At 42.5% G+C, this 20,282-nt stretch overlaps 1 protein-coding gene across 2 annotated transcripts; it reads left to right on the forward strand.

The window, feature by feature from the left end:
• The first annotated feature begins 911 nt into the window (after positions 1-911).
• On the forward strand, positions 912-18,386 carry LOC124134217 (junction-mediating and -regulatory protein-like). 2 transcript variants are annotated; one of them, XM_048403108.1, is made up of 10 exons: positions 912-1,041; positions 2,127-3,007; positions 3,353-3,434; positions 4,401-4,491; positions 9,915-10,080; positions 10,221-10,405; positions 11,224-11,310; positions 14,543-14,638; positions 15,357-15,963; positions 16,958-18,386. In XM_048403108.1, exons 2-10 carry the CDS (start codon positions 2,164-2,166, stop codon positions 17,170-17,172), a joined length of 2,373 nt encoding a protein of 790 aa, XP_048259065.1. In that variant the 5' UTR covers positions 912-1,041; positions 2,127-2,163; the 3' UTR covers positions 17,173-18,386. The 2 variants fall into 2 exon arrangements, with proteins under 2 accessions (XP_048259065.1, XP_046354891.2); XM_046498935.2 differs by lacking the exon at positions 912-1,041 and adding an exon at positions 1,174-1,429.
• Positions 18,387-20,282: the final 1,896 nt, after the last annotated feature.

Here is a 20,282-nt window from a genome sequence, read left to right on the forward strand (position 1 = left end):
CGACTCCTGGTACAGCACCTGTCAGATCACACCACTGAGCTTAGTGAGTGAGTGAGGGAGTATGGTTTTACGCGGCTTTTAACAATATTCCATCAATATCACGGCGGGGGACACTTGAAATGGGCTTCACACATTGTACCCATGTTGGTAATCGAACATGGGTGAGCGAACGCGTAACCCCACCGCAACACACCCCACCCCTAGCAAGTCAATCACGTTAATTAATGTAATCCAAAAAGTAAATTAAATTCCAGGAGAGGTTGAGGGTGTCACTGGTGTCGCTGATTTTGCTTAATGGTTGGTTTGATTTGTTGTTTTACGCCGCACTCAGCAATATTCCAGCTATATGACGGCGGTCTGTAAATAATCGAGTCTGGACCAGACAATCCAGTGATTGACATCATGAACATCGATCCACGCAATTGGGATCGATGACATGCATCAACCAAGTCAGCGAGCCTGACCACCCGATCCCGTTAGTCGCCTTTTACGACAAGCAAAGTCGCCTTTTACGGCAAGCATGGGTTTCTGAAGACCTATTCTACCTCGGATCTTCACGGGTCGGTTGGTTTGTTGTTAACGCCGCGCTCAGCAATACTCCAGCTATACATGACGGCGGTCTGTAATCAATCGAGTCTGGACAAGACTGTGTGTGTGTGCGTTTTCAGTGACTTAAGTGTGAAGCTTAGCGGTGATCCTCACATTAATCAATTTTAGCAAAGCAGGTATCCATACATTTGTCATGTGATGTTTACATCAATGTCGTGAGGGTTTTAGCTTCGGTGCAATTATTTCACACTGATCGAAAGGTAGCGATTAAAACTCCCAAAGACTTCTTTTAAGTATAGGTAAAAACACACCTTCGAAGAAGGCATATTTTTAACGCAATTATTGTTTGGTTTTTCGACAAGACGTAATAACTATTATTAGATCAGCTCCTTGCAGCGCATTGCAGACAGGAAACATTCAGCAAGAAAGTAAACGATGCGCGGAGTTAAGTAGAGGAAATCAACTGTCTTTGTTTTCATGTGTTCATCCAAGGTATATATTCGTTATTAATTCACTGGCACTATTATCATATAATGCAAATGGTATATAAATTTGTTGGACGGACTGATTTATTGATTTATGGTGAAATATTCTTTTGATGTCAGCTGTTATCAGTGTCCCGTAACTATAATGACGTAATAACCCAGAAGACCCACGGAGTTAAATTTGACAAATGGAAATCCCACACGGCATTGATCTTTTATATTTGTATATGAGTCATATTCACGTTCACGAGGCGACCTCTGACACGGGAGATGTTGATATTTTGCATGTTTAGCCCATGTCAGTTCAGACGTGTGATATTGTTTAGGTGGTATCCTGAAGCGAATACAGCTGATAGGTTTACTTAGTAAGGAATGGAGGAAGCAGAACATTCGAGGTATTTACATATATATTTATATGTACATGTTTTGTTAGTATTACCCCGATAGGTATGGTATATATATTATTTATAATAAGTCACACATCAAGAAACAATTAGCTACATATGTATAAACGTCTCTGTGTCCAGTGGATCAAAGACGTGCATGTTTCTGGCCCCACAGCAAATGTTTGACTTCGATCTTCAGCGTGTCATACCCAAAAAAATATTTTAAAAGTTGTCAACTCAAGAGTCTGTAGCTGTGTCTGAATCATGTGAATGGGCTATTCATGTGAAGACTGTGGCATATGGTACCTCAGCAGGCTAGCACTATTACATAAATGGCAACAAAATTTGGGTTTGGTTGGTCAGGTTCTGAGACTGCTGATTGGGTGTCATTACACTCTGGAATTGTGGGATGTTGGTCACACTGGTTTGCCCAGCCTGAGGTGTCGTGAATGTTGCTGTGAAGAAGATGGATTTGGTTAGCATTAAAAAGTGAACACTCTATCCCCAATTGCATAGATCGATGCTCATGATGTCAATCACTGGTTTGTCTGGTCCAGACTCGATTATTTACAGACCCCCGTCATGTAGCTGAGTGCAGCATTAAACAACAACCAATCACCTAACCAACCAACCAACCAACTAAATCCCATCCACCCATCCACCCACTCACTCACTCACTCACTCACTCACACTGTTCTGTTTGCAGGGTCCGCTGGGTAGAGCGTAGGCAACAGCAGGGGAGGATGGAATGTGACCAGCTGGACTCGCTGGAGGGGTGGGTGGCTATCAAGGAGAGTCCATTCGCAGACCACCTGCTCCCCCCTCGTATGACATTCCTTGTGGCATGGAATGATGTAGAGAAAAAGGTGGCTATATCGTGTCGACTTCGGAGCCGTGTTGCTAGGGATACGGAAGACTGTAAGAGTCGGTCTGGATTGTTTACTTTCCAGGAACTGAAAGGAATCCATGAACTTTTCTGTTTAGTCCATCCTTCATTATGTTCCTTTCTTCCGGAACTACCTGAAATTCCTCAAGGGTTGTGGGCCTACGTGTATTATCAGGAAACCCCTGAAAACATTGACAAGCTCTGTGTCCAGCTAGAAGAGTATCTTGCTGTCGCCTTGGAAACTTGTAAAGAAAAGCTTCTGATGTCAACATTATTTGAAGAGCAGAATGCGGACGATTATTTCGAAAACATTAGTGAGTTCCGTCGTCAAGGTTACGACGAGCTTGTGCGAAATGCTGAAGAAGAGCTGAAGAATTTACAGTTTGAGCGTCAACAATGTGTGACAATGATAGAGATGAAGATGGTTTACGAACTTGAAGATGAAGCGATATTCAAACTTAACATCCATCTGGCTGAGCTGTACAACTATCAACTGCAGCCATTCCTTGACCTTCGAGAAGCTGCACTCACCAAGGTCAAGGAGGCTCGGATGCAGCTGCAGAATGTCAACATCGGTGATCGGGTCAAGAGAGAGTACGCTCAGATGTTCAGTGAATGGCAAGGACATTATGAACAAGCACTGAGCACAATTCAGGAAATCTATATCAAATATTATGAGAGAACAAGCAAAATATATGCAGGTTGGTGTTGTAACAGTTTTGTGTAACAGTTCATCAGTACAATGCTTCGACAGTTAACAATAAAAAACAGGCAGGACAGAGTAAGATTAGCATGACAGGTTCCTGTAGAGACATAATATGATTTGATTTTTTTGGAAATTAAATGCATTGGTGTTTCAAAATTGTTTGTGTAGCGGCCATAAAATTTCTGAATCCCATCAACCACGGACCTTCTGATCAGAAGTCTTGTCCACATGACCAAAGAGGTTAACCCCGTCAGCAAGCTGACAAGGTGAGGATGTCATCTGTGGGATGACTCTACGCCCTGGCACATATGCATTAGTTTTGTGTGTTCTTTTGTTTTAGATGTGGTATCATCAATGAACAGTGATAAAAAGCAGTTTGGAAAAAGTTCCTTTGATTTGATTGGAGCTGAAAGACTTTTGAGGTAAGTCAGGACTACAATTACATAAATGAACAGTTCTTAATCAGGTGAAAGTGGTAAGCTTAGTTCTGTTTGATTTGTCCAGCAGATGAAAACTGAACTTCGTAAACGTATCAACAAATAGTCATAACATTGTAGAAATTGTGTTGAGTAGTGGTATCATTATAGAAATTGTGTTGAGTTTTGAATGTTCAACAAATAGTCATAACATTGTAGAAATTGTGTTGAGTTTTGAAGTATCAACAAATACAGTGTAGTCATAACATTGAAGAAATTGTGTTGAGTTTTGAAGGTTCAACAAATAGTTGTATCATTGTAGAAATTGTGTTGAGTTTTGAATGTTCAACAAATAGTCATAACATTGTAGAAATTGTGTTGAGTTTTGAAGTATCAACAAATACAGTGTAGTCATAACATTGAAGAAATTGTGTTGAGTTTTGAAGGTTCAACAAATAGTTGTATCATTGTAGAAATTGTGTTGAGTTTTGAAGTATCAACAAATACAGTGTAGTCATAACATTGACGTAATTGTGTTGAGTTTTGAAGGTTCAACAAATAGTCATAACATTGTAGAAATTGTGTTGAGTTTTGAAGTATCAACAAATACAGTGTAGTCATAACATTGACGTAATTGTGTTGAGTTTTGAAGGTTCAACAAATAGTTGTATCATTGTAGAAATTGTGTTGAGTTTTGAAGGTTCAACAAATAGTTGTATCATTGTAGAAATTGAGTTGAGTTTTGAAGGTTCAACAAATAGTTGTATCATTGTAGAAATTGTGTTGAGATTTGAAGGTTCAACAAATAGTTGTATCATTGTAGAAATTGTGTTGAGTTTTGAAGGTTCAACAAATAGTTGTATCATTGTAGAAATTGTGTTGAGATTTGAAGGTCCAACAAATAGTTGTCTGGTGAGTAGTATCAGAGAAATAGCAGGCTGTGTGGCTTGATGTGTAGTCTGTGTTGCGCAGGGTTCAGGAGGATTTCTCGCTGGAGAAGCTGCAGCTGTTGCAGAACAGGAGGAAGCAGATGGTGCAGGAGCGAGACCAGGTGAAGGAACAGGTGAGTCCTCGCTGCTGCCTCATCCTCAACATCCCCTGGGGCAACTACATGGTCCCCAGGAACTTATGCTTGTCGTGAGAGTCGACTGGTGACATACGTGTTGTGGTCAGGCTCTGTGGCTGATTGTGGGTCATCATGACATTCACTCACAGCAACATTAGTCTGGTCATTCTGTAATTTAACCTCAACAGAATATTTTACGACTGTTTCCTTTTAATTGAATGTATTTGAGTTTGTATTAAAAAGTCTACCAAAATCAACCTTCGGGAAAATGGTTAATTCCCGCATCAAAAAAGATAAAAACCAACGAGGAGAATATGGCATCTACGGGCCGCCGTACATCAAGAAAGAGCTCGCAAAGGGAGATAATTCGTAGTGATCCTGCTGGTGCCTTGGAAAATATTTAGAAAAAAACAACGATAACAGAGCCGTATTATTTCATGGTAAGTTGACAAATACACATTTATTTAAAAATGTAATTAATAATGATGAAAATAATAGCAGTTGGCTTCCAATATACTTCTAACATGCCCATCAACCATAAATTGTGTAGCGTCGTCTGCTATGTAACTACGGCCGCACCAGCAGATAACATGTGTGCTAAACACGACCAATAACCAAATTCCTGTCTTTTATAAATTCATCCAACATTGTTACAATTATTAGAAACATAATTATGTGAAAAATTATATCGAAAAGTGGACCCTCCTTGATAAAATAAAAAATGTATGGAAGCCCATGAGTGACATGATGTATAATCATTTGCGTAATGCGTACGTAATTTGCAATTCATTAAATTCATTACATTTTACAACCAATCTTGACAATATTGATATCGGAATAAGTTACCTATTTCTAAAACACCCGATATTGACATTTCTTGTCTTGAGTGCATTTGTTTTACTGTTTAAAGTCACAAAATTAACTCTTTTAACCGGCTTGTAACTTTTTGTTTGTTTGGGAAATTGGTGAAAAACGGAACCAGGAAAATTCAGCAAATGCAGATGTAATTACTTGAAATATATAGGAATTTAAACAACTTAACTCTCTTTTGGCACGATGCTATAAGACATTTCTCTTCTTTCAGAATTACTGCTACCATTCTGGAACGGCATGATCTCAGACAACAGCGCCAGTGGATTCTGTCTCCGTTTCTTGACTTGAAACTAAATTTGTAGCAGGAGTAGACCAAATACTGTCCCCAAAGATTGTTTGGAATACAGCGAGGCACTTGTGTGTTTATTCGCCGAAGGCCCAGGTTCGATTCCCCACATGGGTGCAATGCATGAAGCCCATTTCTGGTGTCCCTCGGGGCAATCTCATTAAAATCAAATCTTTGTACTCGCTACCGCCAAACAAAGATCTGAGGACATCCCATTAAGGGTCGCGTCAGAACGACCTTTCATCCGACCAATCAGAGCGCTTACCAGATCATGAAAATGACAGTCGGAACGTGTTTTCTAATCATGCAACCACGAAATATTTGACACGGGGTATTCCGAACGACAGTTACGGGTTTTATGATTATATCCATACAATCTAGGCCATCTATAAGCCATTCCAGAGTGTTCTTCTCATCAGTTTTAATTTTTCTAATCGAGAATACGTCAAAATATGTTTTGAAGCGGAGTCGCCAGTTTGAAACAAGTGTCGTAAAGCTCGAGAAAGCTGCCTTCTGATTGGCTAATGTCGATTTCTTGTCAGTCATTTCATTGGTCGGTCAAACGTGATTCGTAATGGGATGTCCTCAGATCTTTGTTTAGCTACAGATCTTTTTTTAGCGGCAGCGAGAACTAAGATCTGATTTTAATGAGATTGCTCTCGGGGGCACGTGTGGCCCAATCGTCTGAGGCGCCGCGATTCGCTGTGCAGAGTTGCGTCCCTTGGGCACCCCAGAAACCTATGATTGTGGGTTCGAATCCCGGTTCGCCCCGATTACGTTTCTAGGTTTGTCAGCACCATACCCGTGCTCGTGGGTTTCACCGAAGAGGTAACTGTCTAAGACCTGCATCACTTCAGGCTTTCCTTCCGCATTAAGCTGACACACCGTGATATAACTTGAATAATGTCAAAAGCGGCGTCAACCCAACTCACTCACTCAGGTGTCCCCCGCCTTGATATAACTGGAATATTGCTAAAAGCGGCGTAAAACCATACTCACTCACTCACTCACTCACTCACTTGAGCGATTGCCATATTGCTATGCTATGCAATAGTCTATGATTATCTTGTACTTATACTCAAATTGAATAGATTCGCTCACTAAAATAAATGAATCTATAGTCAGTATAGCCTGTGTTCACTCAGCGTATCAGCGACAGTAATAGATAACCGGCTGACATGAGTTTCGCCGGGGCCCCTTTCCCCAGAATAGACTATAGTCGGCCAACAACCCATGCGTTACCAAGTTCCAGTTCTTTATGATATTAACATATTTATTTCAATAAAGTGGAGGGATTGGCAAACAAGCAAATTTTACTTACCTGAATGCCTCTCCCAAACATGATACACATACAAATTACAATGTATTAAAGTGATATGAGAAATAGCATACATGATATAATTGACATTAAAGATGATTATTGTTCTGTAAGTGTTTTATTACTGGATTATCTTTCAAAACTACAGCTACGTTATATTATCTACATCTAGCACAACAAAATCACAGTATCATATATACTTACCGTAAAAGGCGACTGTGCTTGTCGTTAAAGGCGACTACTAACAGGATCGGGTGGTCAGACTCGCTGACTTGGTTGATGCATGTCATCGATCCCAATTGCGTGGATCGCTGCTCATGATGTCAATCACTGGATTGTCTGGTCCAGACTCGATTATTTACTGGTCGCCATCATATAGCTGCAATATTGCTGAGTGCGGCATTATACAACAACAACAAAATTTAACTTCTGAAATATGCAACCAATATACTTACTTAAACGAATGAGTGTTCAACTATCAGTTGTTGTGAATAAGCATCGGAGTTTATAAAAGTTGGGATTTATACGACGATAGTTCGGTAATAATCTCTTTCAAATCTAAAACAAGTATACTGGAACATATGATATTCATTTCCCCTTGTACTCGAGTCACAATTCGGGCAGAGTCTCCATCCAAGGAACATTCTGCCACGACCCGTTTTCTACGGACAAAATAGTATTACTTGTACGAAATCGTAAAACTTGTATTGAAGGACACTTGACTTATCAAAATCATCCATTGTATTTGGAATTATATAAACGTCAAAACTTGCATCCAAATAACATAAAATAGCAAATATTTCAGTCGGAGGCCTGGAAGCTTGCTCATTGTTACCTCAGACTGTCACTGGCTACAATTATTAATGGCTATGTATGACTGCCCCCCCCCCCCCCACACACACACACACAATTAGGTGATTTCTTTTACGATTAGTACATCAAGTTCTTAAAATGATATATGAATGTGATTTTCTTACATTTGAATATAATATGTATGACTTCATTCCAATATTTGAAAATCTATGGCAACATTTAACTTCTCGGCCACTCTTCATATATGTCCTCTATTTGACCTTGAACTATTATAATGAATTAAATTGTCCCTGTAATATTTTTTATAAAGTAAATAAAAGTTGTCTACCCAGATTGTTCTTTAATTTAGTTATATTAGAAAGAAAACTACAATAAATTTGAATCTCTTCCTTCCTACAAATATCCAAGAATACGAAAATACGAATTATATAGGCCTATATCTTGTGACCTTGAGAAAGGTCATTCCCATGAGTTGATTTTGGTAGACTTTTTTCCCCTGAAAGCTGACATGCTACCAAATAACATAAAGTATGAATTAATTCTGTTGCAATTTTCTTGAGGTTGGCCATTTATTTCGACCAAAATGACCAGACTACATCTGTTGTCACCACATGGATAAAACTGGCAATAATAGTATCAGTAGCATTGTGAACTGAGATAGAAAGCGAACTCCAAATTGGTTCTACAGCCCTCTGTGTTAGTACTTGTTGTCTGTTTTGTCAGATTGTGAGTCTGTATTGTCAGATTGTCTGTCTGTATTGTCAGATTGCCTGTCTGTATTGTCAGATTGCCTGTCTGTATTGTCAGATTGCCGGTCTTTATTGTCAGATCGCCTGTCTGTATTGTCAGATTGCCTGTCTGTATTGTCAGATCGCCTGTCTGTATTGTCAGCTTGTCTGTCTGTATTGTCAGCTTGCCTGTCTGTATTGTCAGATTGCCTGTATGTATTGTCAGATTGCCTGTCTGTATTGTCAGATTGCCTGTCTGTATTGTCAGATTGCCTGTATGTATTGTCAGATTGCCTGTCTGTATTGTGAGATTGCCTGTGTGTATTGTCAGATTGCCTGTCTGTATTGTCAGATTGCCGGTCTTTATTGTCAGATCGCCTGTCTGTATTGTCAGATTGCCTGTCTGTATTGTCAGATCGCCTGTCTGTATTGTCAGCTTGTCTGTCTGTATTGTCAGCTTGCCTGTCTGTATTGTCAGATTGCCGGTCTTTATTGTCAGATCGCCTGTCTGTATTGTCAGATTGCCTGTCTGTATTGTCAGATCGCCTGTCTGTATTGTCAGCTTGTCTGTCTGTATTGTCAGCTTGCCTGTCTGTATTGTCAGATTGCCTGTATGTATTGTCAGATTGCCTGTCTGTATTGTCAGATTGCCTGTGTGTATTGTGAGATTGCCTGTGTGTATTGTCAGATTGCCTGTATGTATTGTTAAATTGCCTGTCTGTATTGTCAGATTGCCTGTGTGTATTGTCAGATCGCCTGTGTGTATTGTCAGATCGCCTGTCTGTATTGTCAGATTGCCTGTCTGTATTGTCAGATTGCCTGTATGTATTGTTAAATTGCCTGTCTGTATTGTCAGCTTGTCTGTCTGTATTGTCAGCTTGCCTGTCTGTATTGTCAGATTGCCTGTATGTATTGTCAGATTGCCTGTCTGTATTGTGAGATTGCCTGTGTGTATTGTCAGATTGCCTGTCTGTATTGTCAGATTGCCTGTATGTATTGTTAAATTGCCTGTCTGTATTGTCAGATTGCCTGTGTGTATTGTCAGATCGCCTGTGTGTATTGTCAGATCGCCTGTCTGTATTGTCAGATTGCCTGTCTGTATTGTCAGCTTGCCTGTCTGTATTGTCAGATCGCCTGTCTGTATTGTCAGATTGCCTGTATTTATTGTTAGATTGCCTGTCTGTATTGTCAGATTGCCTGTCTATATTGTGAGATTGCCTGTCTGTATTGTCAGATCGCCTGTCTGAATTGTCAGATTGCCTGTCTGTATTGTCAGATCGCCTGTCTGTATTGTCAGATTGCGAGTCTGTATTGTCAGATTGCGAGTCTGTATTGTCCGATTGCGAGTCTGTATTGTCAGATTGTGAGTCTGTATTGTCAGCTTGCCTGTCTGTGTTGTCAGATTGCGAGTGTGGAGGAGTCGCCGCGGGCGCTGCAGCAGGTGGAACGGCTGGAGCGGCAGGTGATGGAGTGGCAGGAGAAGGTGTTCAGCATCCAGATGCAGGTCCTGGAGGAGGAGGAGGCTCTCCTTATGACGCAGATGGCTGCAAGGACTCGTCAGATTGCAGGTAAAAGGACCAGTAGTAAGAGCAATAACATAATTATGCAGAATATTTTTTATCCTAAAGTAGGTTTTCATCTCTTGCACATTTGATAAATACAATAGTTCTCCTAATGTTCTACTTGTTACATCATCTCTGTGCCTCAGCTGCTGAGCAGGAGCAGGTGTTTTACGACGCGGTGGAGGACGCGAGCCTCATCGACCCCTCCCTGTACAGCCCCGAGGACATCATGGAAGAGACAATCCACGGAAAGATTGATCCCTCCATACTGCAACTGAAGGCAAAAAGGGCGGACATACAGAAACGCAGGACAAACCTACGTAGACGGAAGGTGAAGCATTGTTACTGCACCCATGTGTTGCATGTTGCTTGTGACACTGAGTACATCCTGGCAATGTCATTGTCACCTGGAAATGTCATCCTGGCAATGTCATTGTCACCTGGAAATGTCATCCTGGAAATGTCATCCTGGCAAGGTCATTGTCACCCTGGCAATATTGGGTTCAGCCACACAGTAGTTCTTGCAAGTTCCTTCCAAATATAATACAACAGATGTAATATTCATTACTTATCCTCAGAAATGTTTTTTATTTGTTTCCATGATATTTCTAGGAGAATTTGCTGTAGGTGGATGAAGCATGTTTCATATCACACTAGGGTAGGGCTTGGACTGTGAGGTTTGGAGAGACCTTTTGGTTGTAAGTTAGGTGTGCTTGTTCAGTCCCCAAGGTAGTCCTGCACGATGACTGTTGAATAGATGTATTTTATGAAAACAAAACTAGATTTATGTAAAAAGAAAATCTAGCCAGTTCTATCCGGCTCTGTTCCACAGCTCTGTCATCTTGGGGAGAGGAGCAGTTGAAATAGTGACTGGTATTTTAGTCAGCATCAGGAAAATTATTTGTTTTCATTTTAGAAGAGAGAAATGTATTTTGTAATAAAAGCTTTCATAGACTATGTGTTAGTCTAGTCCCAGAGGGCGACGATGATGATGATGATGATGTCTGACATCCTTCTGCAAAGCAACTAACTACTATCTAGAAACATCCTTGACCAATTACTGAGGTTGCTAGTCCATCAGAACAAATAGTTCTTCAAAGGCATAGAGGCAAATGTTATTTCTTACACTGATCTGAACTGGTGTTGCAGGCAGCAGTGGAGGCCCAGAGGAACAAGAAGTTGAATCACCAGAAGGAGACAGTGGACAAACTCAAGCACCACCATGGACCACAGATGGTGAGTCAAATGTCGACCCTGTAGATAGTGAGTCACCTGTCCGTCCTGTAGATAGTAAGTCACCTGTCCGTCCTGTAGGGGCCTGTACATCCTGTAGATAGTAAGTCACCTGTTCGTCCTGGAGATAGTGAGTCCCCTGTCCATCCTGTAGGGGCCTGTCCGGCCTGTAGATAGTAAGTCACCTGTCCGTCCTGGAGATAGTGAGTCACCTGTCTGTCCTGGAGATAGTGAGTCACCTGTCCATCCTGTAGGGGCCTGTCCGTCCTGTAGATAGTAAGTCACCTGTCCGTCCTGGAGATAGTGAGTCACCTGTCCATCCTGTAGGGGCCTGTCCGTCCTGTAGATAGTAAGTCACCTGTCCGTCCTGGAGATAGTGAGTCACCTGTCCATCCTGTAGGGGCCTGTCCGTCCTGTAGATAGTAAGTCACCTGTCCGTCCTGGAGATAGTGAGTCACCTGTCCATCCTGTAGGGGCCTGTCCGTCCTGTAGATAGTAAGTCACCTGTCCGTCCTGGAGATAGTGAGTCACCTGTCCATCCTGGAGATAGTGAGTCACCTGTCCATCCTGTAGGGGCCTGTCCGTCCTGTAGATAGTGAGTCACCTGTCTGTCCTGGAGATAGTGAGTCACCTGTCCATCCTGTAGGGGCCTGTCCGTCCTGTAGATAGTAAGTCACCTGTCCATCCTGGAGATAGTGAGTCCCCTGTCCGTCCTGGAGATAGTGAGTCCCCTGTCCATCCTGTAGGGGCCTGTCCATCCTGTAGATAGTAAGTCACCTGTTCGTCCTGGAGATAGTGAGTCCCCTGTCCATCCTGTAGGGGCCTGTCCGTCCTGTAGATAGTAAGTCATCTGTCCGTCCTGGAGATAGTGAGTCCCCTGTCCATCCTGTAGGGGCCTGTCCGTCCTGTAGATAGTAAGTCACCTGTCCATCCTGGAGATAGTGTGTCTCCTGTCTGTCATGTAGATAGTGAGTCACCTGTCTATCCTGTAGGGGCCAGTCCTTCCTGTAGGGGCCTGTCCATCCTGTAGATAGTGACTCACCTGTCTATCCTGTAGGGACAGGTCCGTCCTGTAGGGGCCTTTCCATCCTGTAGATAGTTAGTCACCTGTCTGTCCTGTAGATAGTGAGTCACCTGTCCATCCTGTAGGGGTCTGTCCATCCTGTAGATAGTGACTCACCTGTCTATCCTGTAGGGACCTGTCCGTCCTGTAGGGGTCTGTCCATCCTGTAGATAGTGAGTCACCTGTCCATCCTGTAGGGGTCTGTCCATCCTGTAGATAGTGAGTCACCTGTCCATCCTGTAGGGGCCTGTCCATCCTGTAGATAGTTAGTCACCTGTCCGTCCTGTAGGTAGTGAGTCACCTGTCTATCCTGTAGATAGTGAGTCACCTGTCCGTCCTGTAGATAGTGTGTCACCTGTCTGTCCTGTAGATAGTGAGTCACCTGTCTATCCTGTAGATAGTTAGTCACCTGTCCGTCCTGTAGGTAGTGAGTCACCTGTCTATCCTGTTGATAGTGAGTCACCTGTCCATCCTGTAGATAGTGAGTCACCTGTCTGTCCTGTAGATAGTGAGTCACCTGTCTATCCTGTAGGGGCCTGTCCGTCCTGTAGATAGTGACTCACCTGTCCATCCTGTAGGGGCCTGTCCGTCCTGTATGGGCCTGTCCATCCTGGAGATAGTGTGTCACCTGTCCATCTTGTAGATAGTGAGTCACCTGTCTATCCTGTAGGGGTCTGTCCATCCTGTAAATAGTGAGTCACCTGTCTATCCTGTAGATAGTGAGTCACCTGTCCATCCTGTAGGGGTCTGTCCATCCTGTAGATAGTGAGTCACCTGTCCATCCTGTAGATAGTGAGTCACCTGTCTGTCCTGTAGATAGTGAGTCACCTGTCCATCCTGTAGATAGTGAGTCACCTGTCTGTCCTGTAGATAGTGAGTCACCTGTCCATCCTGTAGATAGTGAGTCACCTGTCCATCCTGTAGATAGTGAGTCACCTGTCCATCCTGTAGGGGTCTGTCCATCCTGTAGATAGTGAGTCACCTGTCCATCCTGTAGATAGTGAGTCACCTGTCTGTCCTGTAGATAGTGAGTCACCTGTCCATCCTGTAGATAGTGAGTCACCTGTCCATCCTGTAGGGGTCTGTCCATCCTGTAGATAGTGAGTCACCTGTCCATCCTGTAGGGGTCTGTCCATCCTGTAGATAGTGAGTCACCTGTCCATCCTGTAGATAGTGAGTCACCTGTCCATCCTGTAGGGGTCTGTCCATCCTGTAGATAGTGAGTCACCTGTCCATCCTGTAGATAGTGAGTCACCTGTCCATCCTGTAGGGGTCTGTCCATCCTGTAGATAGTGAGTCACCGGTCCGTCCTGTAGATAGTGAGTCACCTGTCCGTCCTGTAGGGGTCTGTCCATCCTGTAGATAGTGAGTCACCTGTCCATCCTGTAGATAGTGAGTCACCTGTCCATCCTGTAGGGGTCTGTCCATCCTGTAGATAGTGAGTCACCTGTCCATCCTGTAGGGGTCTGTCCATCCTGTAGATAGTGAGTCACCTGTCCATCCTGTAGGGGTCTGTCCATCCTGTAGATAGTGAGTCACCTGTCCATCCTGTAGGGGTCTGTCCATCCTGTAGATAGTGAGTCACCTGTCCATCCTGTAGATAGTGAGTCACTGGTCCATCCTGTAGATAGTGTGTCACCTGTCCATCCTGTAGGGGTCTGTCCATCCTGTAGATAGTGAGTCACCTGTCCATCCTGTAGATAGTGAGTCACCTGTCCATCCTGTAGATAGTGAGTCACCTGTCCATCCTGTAGATAGTGAGTCCCCGGTCCGTCCTGTAGACACGTCAGTCCACCAAAAGACTCACTCATTTTTTTCGGCAGACCGTGAGTCTTTTGGCATGCGGTTAGTCTTGTGTGGAGTTGTGAGTCTTCTTGTACACGGTGAGTCTTTTGGTGGACTGACGTGTCTCTTCTGGCATACTGAACCTTCTGGTTCACTGAGTCTTATGTGCCTCATGCCTGTGAAACATTCTCTTGGGTTTCATTTGGTAACTGCATTACTTTGGTTGCTCCATCCTAAAACTGCCGGATTGTGTTTTAGCTGGAATACTGTCTACCTCTGTGTTAACGCCAACTCACACGAAATGATTGAATTAAGAAAGAAAGGAAATATTCCTAGACTGAGGACTATTGTCAGTATTTGTATTCAAATGTGGGGGAAATATTTCAGAAACGAGACCAGAGGAAAGATGAAGAAGACAGAAAGACAGATTTTATTCAAGAAGAAAGAAAGAAAACAATTGATAGACTCAAATCCCACAAAGTCGTGAGTCAAAATAGTTTTCACGAATACATATTTATTGAAAACTCTAAACATGATTCTAATTTATCATTATTAGTTATCTAATGACGCTCAGAGCAATTTATTTGTTTTATCAACTTGGTGTATAAGTACAGCAAAAGCACTTTTTAATTCCATTAACATGATTAACAGGAAATACTAATATTTTATTTTTGTAGAATTTCTGATTGTATTAAGAGGGTCCACATGTTCTAATTAAAACTGTAACCAAGGTATCAAATACATGTGACATGCTTCCAGATGAATACCAATTAAATATACATAATAGATAGAGGACGAGTGCCAGTACTTTATCGGAATATTAACTATGTAGTGTCACAAGTTCTCTATCTATCTTAGAGCACAGCAAATGCTTGAGTTCCAGGAACTATACAATGCAGATCCACCAACTCAACCATTTACATCTGAAGCAGATTGCACGATTTTTATACAGATTGTATGGTTTGTGCAGTCAGGAGTTTGTTGTTTAGGGCATGCTGAAATGTTGAAGTTTCACGAAGCACGAGAGTTTCACGCCTTTATAAGCTGTATACTTTCCACTACTTTAACAGCATATATATATGAACTCCACCGGACCAAAATAGTGACCACCCACTGGACGAAAGTATTTGCCTGTGTTCTTAATGTGTGTAAGTGTTATTTCCTCTAGTGCCATAATATCAAACCTGTGACTTGCTTCCAGAAATACCCGACACCTGCCACGATCAAGCCACCACGATACCAACCACCAAGTCAGAGGAAAGGATCTTTATGCGGTAACAATATGTCCTCCCTCCAAGTAAGGTCAAAGGGAGGCAACTCCCTCGCCAGTTATAAAGGCTCTGCTCGACCAACACCCCGTGAGAGGAAGAAATTTGTGAGGCCCGCGGTTGCCAAGGACACCACTGACTCAGGTGTCACAATCTTCGTTAATGGCCAGACTCTAACAGGATCCATGTTGGAAGGAGACGATACAACCATGTCGGTGCCACCTCCAAGTAGCAATCCACCTACAAGTGGTCCTCCACCCCCACCACCTGGTGGCCCCCCACCGCCTCCGCCCCCGCCCCCACCCCCACCCCCACCCCTGCTCCCGACAGGTGCCCCTCCCCCACTCGCTGATGCTGGGTCGCAGGGGTCGTCTCCCTTTGGTAACCTGGAGGAAGCACGGAACAGACTGAAGAAGTCGTCTGCCACGGAGGAGAATACGTCTGACCAGTCATCGGGGGGACCCCCCTCAGTGCAGTCCCTTTTGGCTGGCAAGAATAAGCTAAAGCCTTTGGTGGAGAGACCAGAGACACCACGGTCAGGTCAGTAACAGTTCAACAGGATCAGATGCACAAAATCTGTTTCATATCATCACCATCCTCAAACCAAGACTTAAAAATTTAAGGATAAATCCAACTCAAGTCTGGAATGATTTAGAAAGTCTTGATTGCCTTAGCTATCGGATATTAAGCATTGCTTTTGGCTCCACTTGTTATATATTTTTTCATTTCGTAAATGTATATTTTAAAATAACATAACTTTATTTCTGGCTCTAAATGTTAGTCTGTCAACTCTTACGGATTCATTCACATGTCCAGCCTTCGTGAGAAATATATGGAACAAAAAAAGTTGGGATTATGAATAGTTTTGGGGAACCTTTATGAAAGTGTGCTCAGTCTTCACTACAAAAATATATCCCAAAACATATTCATGATCCCGAACTTATTTTGTTCAGCATATAAGTAAAGGCAGTAATTACCTCAATCTCGCCACAACAAGTTGGTGTAGAACTGCTATAACACACTCACTCTAATAGTTGGGTTGTGATGTGAATTTGTGGTGTTGATTACATCTTCCCGAGGCAAAGGAGTTAACTGACTATCAAAGTACAGTTTCCACCCTTGCCGAACTAGGCTGAAATGTCTGGGCTTGATAATAGCGTCACCATTAGGAGTTATGTCCCTTCTATGGACCTCCTTGTGACCAATCATATTGCACCTCTCAGATCACTTGCATTTTCTTCCAACAAAATGGCGGCACCCAGTCAAAATCTATATTGTGATAAAATGGTCTTTACTTTTGGGAAGTGCATCAAATCAGGTGATCACTTTGAATGTTGATTCTGTTATGTAAATTTGATTGGACTCTGCATAGACTTGTTAGGGCAGCCAAAATATTACTCCATCATTCCAGGATGGAAACTGGACTTTCATAGTCAGTTAACTCCCTTGCCTCAGGAAGATGTGTTGATTAGTGACAATGTCCTCTGTACCAGTCAATAGCATCATTCACTCACAGCCATCGTCTCCTTGACAGATCCACTGGGAGACATATTTGGCATGATCAAGAAGGGCATTAAGCTTCGGCCGGTGCGGCGTGGGGAGGGGGAGGACATGCCGTCTCTGGTCAACCGACCCCCAAGTGAAGACCATCTGCAGATGCTGAAGAACAGACTAACCAAGATCAACCAGATGACCCATGGCAGTTCGCCGGAGAGAGACGACAGCGATGACAACAGCTTTGACGACTAACTGCCAATTGTTTTTTATGAATGATATTTGTTTTTAAGACAGGTATTTCATTGTCACATCACCAAAATGAGAAATTATTATTTCAACATAGACTGGAATCATTGTGTCACAAATGTTATTGTTTTGTGTTGTCTTGTTTACTTTAATTGTGATAGTAATTTGTATATATCCACATAATGCCGGTTTTAGGTACATGTACCACAGTCAGTTATTGTTAGATATCATGTAATGTCGCCTATTTATTATGGTTTTGTCGTGCGTAGTTTCCAATGTTCTTACAAGCCTTTCATGTCACTTGATTTTCCGAATATGTATATGCCCTAACCATATTGTTGTGTTGAAGCATGGTATGTAGGATGGAAGATGATAATGAGCATTTCTGAGAGAAACGTATCCCTCCCTCATCTGTGTTCAGTTGCTGAAATTTGTCACCAGATTGCGGTAAAAGAATAAATATTGTTCTGAAGAGCTGGACTGTGTCCCCAGTTATGAAACGTTGGTCAGTTGATCCATAGATCATGAAAAATGAGTATTGTTTTATGCCTCTTTTAGCAACTTCCCAGCAATGTCACGGCGGGGACGCCAAAATGGGCTTCACACATTGTACCCATGTAGGGAATCGAACCCGGGTCTTCGGCGTGAAAGTGGACGCTTTAACCACCAGGCTACCCCATCATCCCTATTAAATGAAAAACAAACACCGTGTTAGTTTCTACACTGAAGTGGGGCGGTCAGGTAGCCTTGTGGTTAAAGTGTTCGCTCGTCACGCCGAAGACCCGGGTTCGAATCCCAACATGGGTACAATGTGTGAAGCCAATTTCTGGTGTCCCCCCCGTGATATTGCTGGAATATTGCTAAAAGCGGCATAAAACCATACTCACACACTCACTACACTGAAGTGTAAGTGGCTTGCTTCACTTAGGTTTTGCATTACAGAAAGGACTGGGTGGAAGGGAAAGTAATGTGGTTCAGGGACTGCAAGGCAGACTGAGTTCCGCAAGTTCTTTTTCATCACTTCACTGTAGAATTATTTAAGCAGAGTTTGGACTACTGTACACATTTAATAAGCCCCCAAGTTATGAAGACCACCTGATGGTTCAACTGGCCAGAACACTGTTGCATAAACTGCTAAAACATCTCACTGATCAACACACAATATACCATATAATGTATTGAATGTATTTATTCTTGAATAAATAGTTCATCAGGTTTCATATATGTGTATGTTAGTGTTTTTGTCATCTCTCTGCTGCATATATGTTTTCATGCTACAAGATGACACTATGTGAGGCAGTTTAGTGATCACTGGAGTATAATTCCAGGCAAGTACCCACATCAAGAAACTTCAAACAGTTCCCATTCAAATCAGATCTTCCTTTCCATTCTACCTCGTTGAGTGAAGTGTGTGAAAGGTCACCTGATGCAAGCTATAGAGGGGTTGGCTCTTCTTCAGTCAGACAGGTTTCGTATTGGAGTAATAGATCTGATTTTACGGAGATTTAAAAACAATTTTGTGTGCTGTAGCCAACACCAGATTAATACAATTGATGACATCGTTGTGGTGTCTTTCGAATATCGGTAGCTAGCTGTTATCAGTTTTTCTTATCAGGCAGGTGTTTTTTGTATATATGTATGTGTGTGTATGAATTAGCTGTCAACTCAAGAAACGCCACTCCCTTATAGTGTCAACTGCTGGTCTCATTCTGGGCTTCTATTATCAAGAAAAAAGTTTGATGAATGTGTGAATGAATAATAATGATAAAACAAATAACTAGCATTCCAAATAGTCAGTACAAATAATGTTATGTCCCATTGTCACCTACACACCCAAACGGTGCTCCTCTCATGAACTTCATGCATAGTGATATCTGTATGGATTATTCCATAGTGCTAATTTAGAAAGAATTGAGTTGCAAGGTGTGTTCAATGATCAAATATTTTTTATTTCCATCCGACCCACATTTTCACCCCTCCTCCACCACTACTGCTAGCCATGAGACAGTGTGGGGGGGGGACAAGCTGAACAGAGATTAATGATCCGTCAGTCGAAAGGGGTTAACCTAAGCCATTTTCCATGACACTTCTGCTAAGCCTTTGAAGACTTCTGTTTGTTACAAGTTTCAAGTTTGGGGCAGCAGATAGCCTGGTGTTGAAGGTGAGGTGAAATTGGGTTTAACGTCGCGTCCAAGATTATTGCACTTATATAGCGACGTGCATGCACGTGTGTGTGTGTGTGGCTGCTTGTACTAGTCCGGACTGATGCTGATTTATAGTGCTAGCTCACTGAGATACCATGCCGCAGTTTAACATGAATACCCCACTCAGACACAGTATACTGACTCCGAGCTGACCAGTCCTTGTTTTAGCCCCTTAATGCCGAGCGCCAGACAGGGTAACAACAAGTACAATCTTTTAATGTCTTTTTGTATGACGCGGCCCGGGATCGAACCCTGGACCTTCCGCTCTCCGGGCGGACGCTCTACCACAAGACCACGGAGGCGGTCCTGGTGTTGAAGTGTTGGCTTGATGATTGTTTGTTGTTGAACGCCGCACTCAGCAATATTCCAGCTATATGCCGGCAGTCTGTAAACATTCAAGTCTGGCTTGAAATGTCGTAGACAAGGGTTTGAATCCCCATTTGGATTGGATAAAATTCATCCAAGAATGGTGTCCCTGTCAGCTTATGTCCCAAATAGTGCCAAAACCAGCATACACATAAACCCAAGCATCAGTTAGACCGCAAGACAAGTATTTGACTGTCACTGTTGCTGCGCTTGTGTTTCTTATCTAAACACACATCCCTGCTGGCTAGGACCAGAATCTTAGTAAGGTAGGTTACAATACACTAATACAGTATGAGACCAGAACACTTAACAGCTGACAAAGTATTTGTTTGTTTTTGTGACACTGCGCACACATGCACGCACGCAGACACACCCACAGTGATCAATATTGAGAGCAACACTCTCACAACCTAGTCACAAAGTCTTGACAGCCTGATCCATGGGTTTCCTCTTTACTCATTCTAACCAAGACATTAAGGAAACATTTCTGTATCAAAAGGAAGTCAATAGTAGCACAAAAAAACATTATGTGCTTGATTTAGTAAT

Source organism: Haliotis rufescens, unplaced genomic scaffold (genome assembly GCF_023055435.1).
Source record: "Haliotis rufescens isolate VD_foot unplaced genomic scaffold, xgHalRufe1.0.p SCAF_1, whole genome shotgun sequence".
NCBI classification, from domain to species: domain Eukaryota; kingdom Metazoa; phylum Mollusca; class Gastropoda; order Lepetellida; family Haliotidae; genus Haliotis; species Haliotis rufescens.

Excerpts from the sequence above, each read along its gene's own strand:
- LOC124134217 (XM_046498935.2), top strand. The coding sequence starts at position 1,407 with ATGGAGGAAGCAGAACATTCGAG. Across the intron at positions 3,008-3,352 it reads AACAAGCAAAATATATGCAG|ATGTGGTATCATCAATGAAC; the intron begins GTTGGTGTTGTA and ends CTTTTGTTTTAG. Across the intron at positions 4,492-9,914 it reads GAGACCAGGTGAAGGAACAG|ATTGCGAGTGTGGAGGAGTC; the intron begins GTGAGTCCTCGC and ends CTGTGTTGTCAG.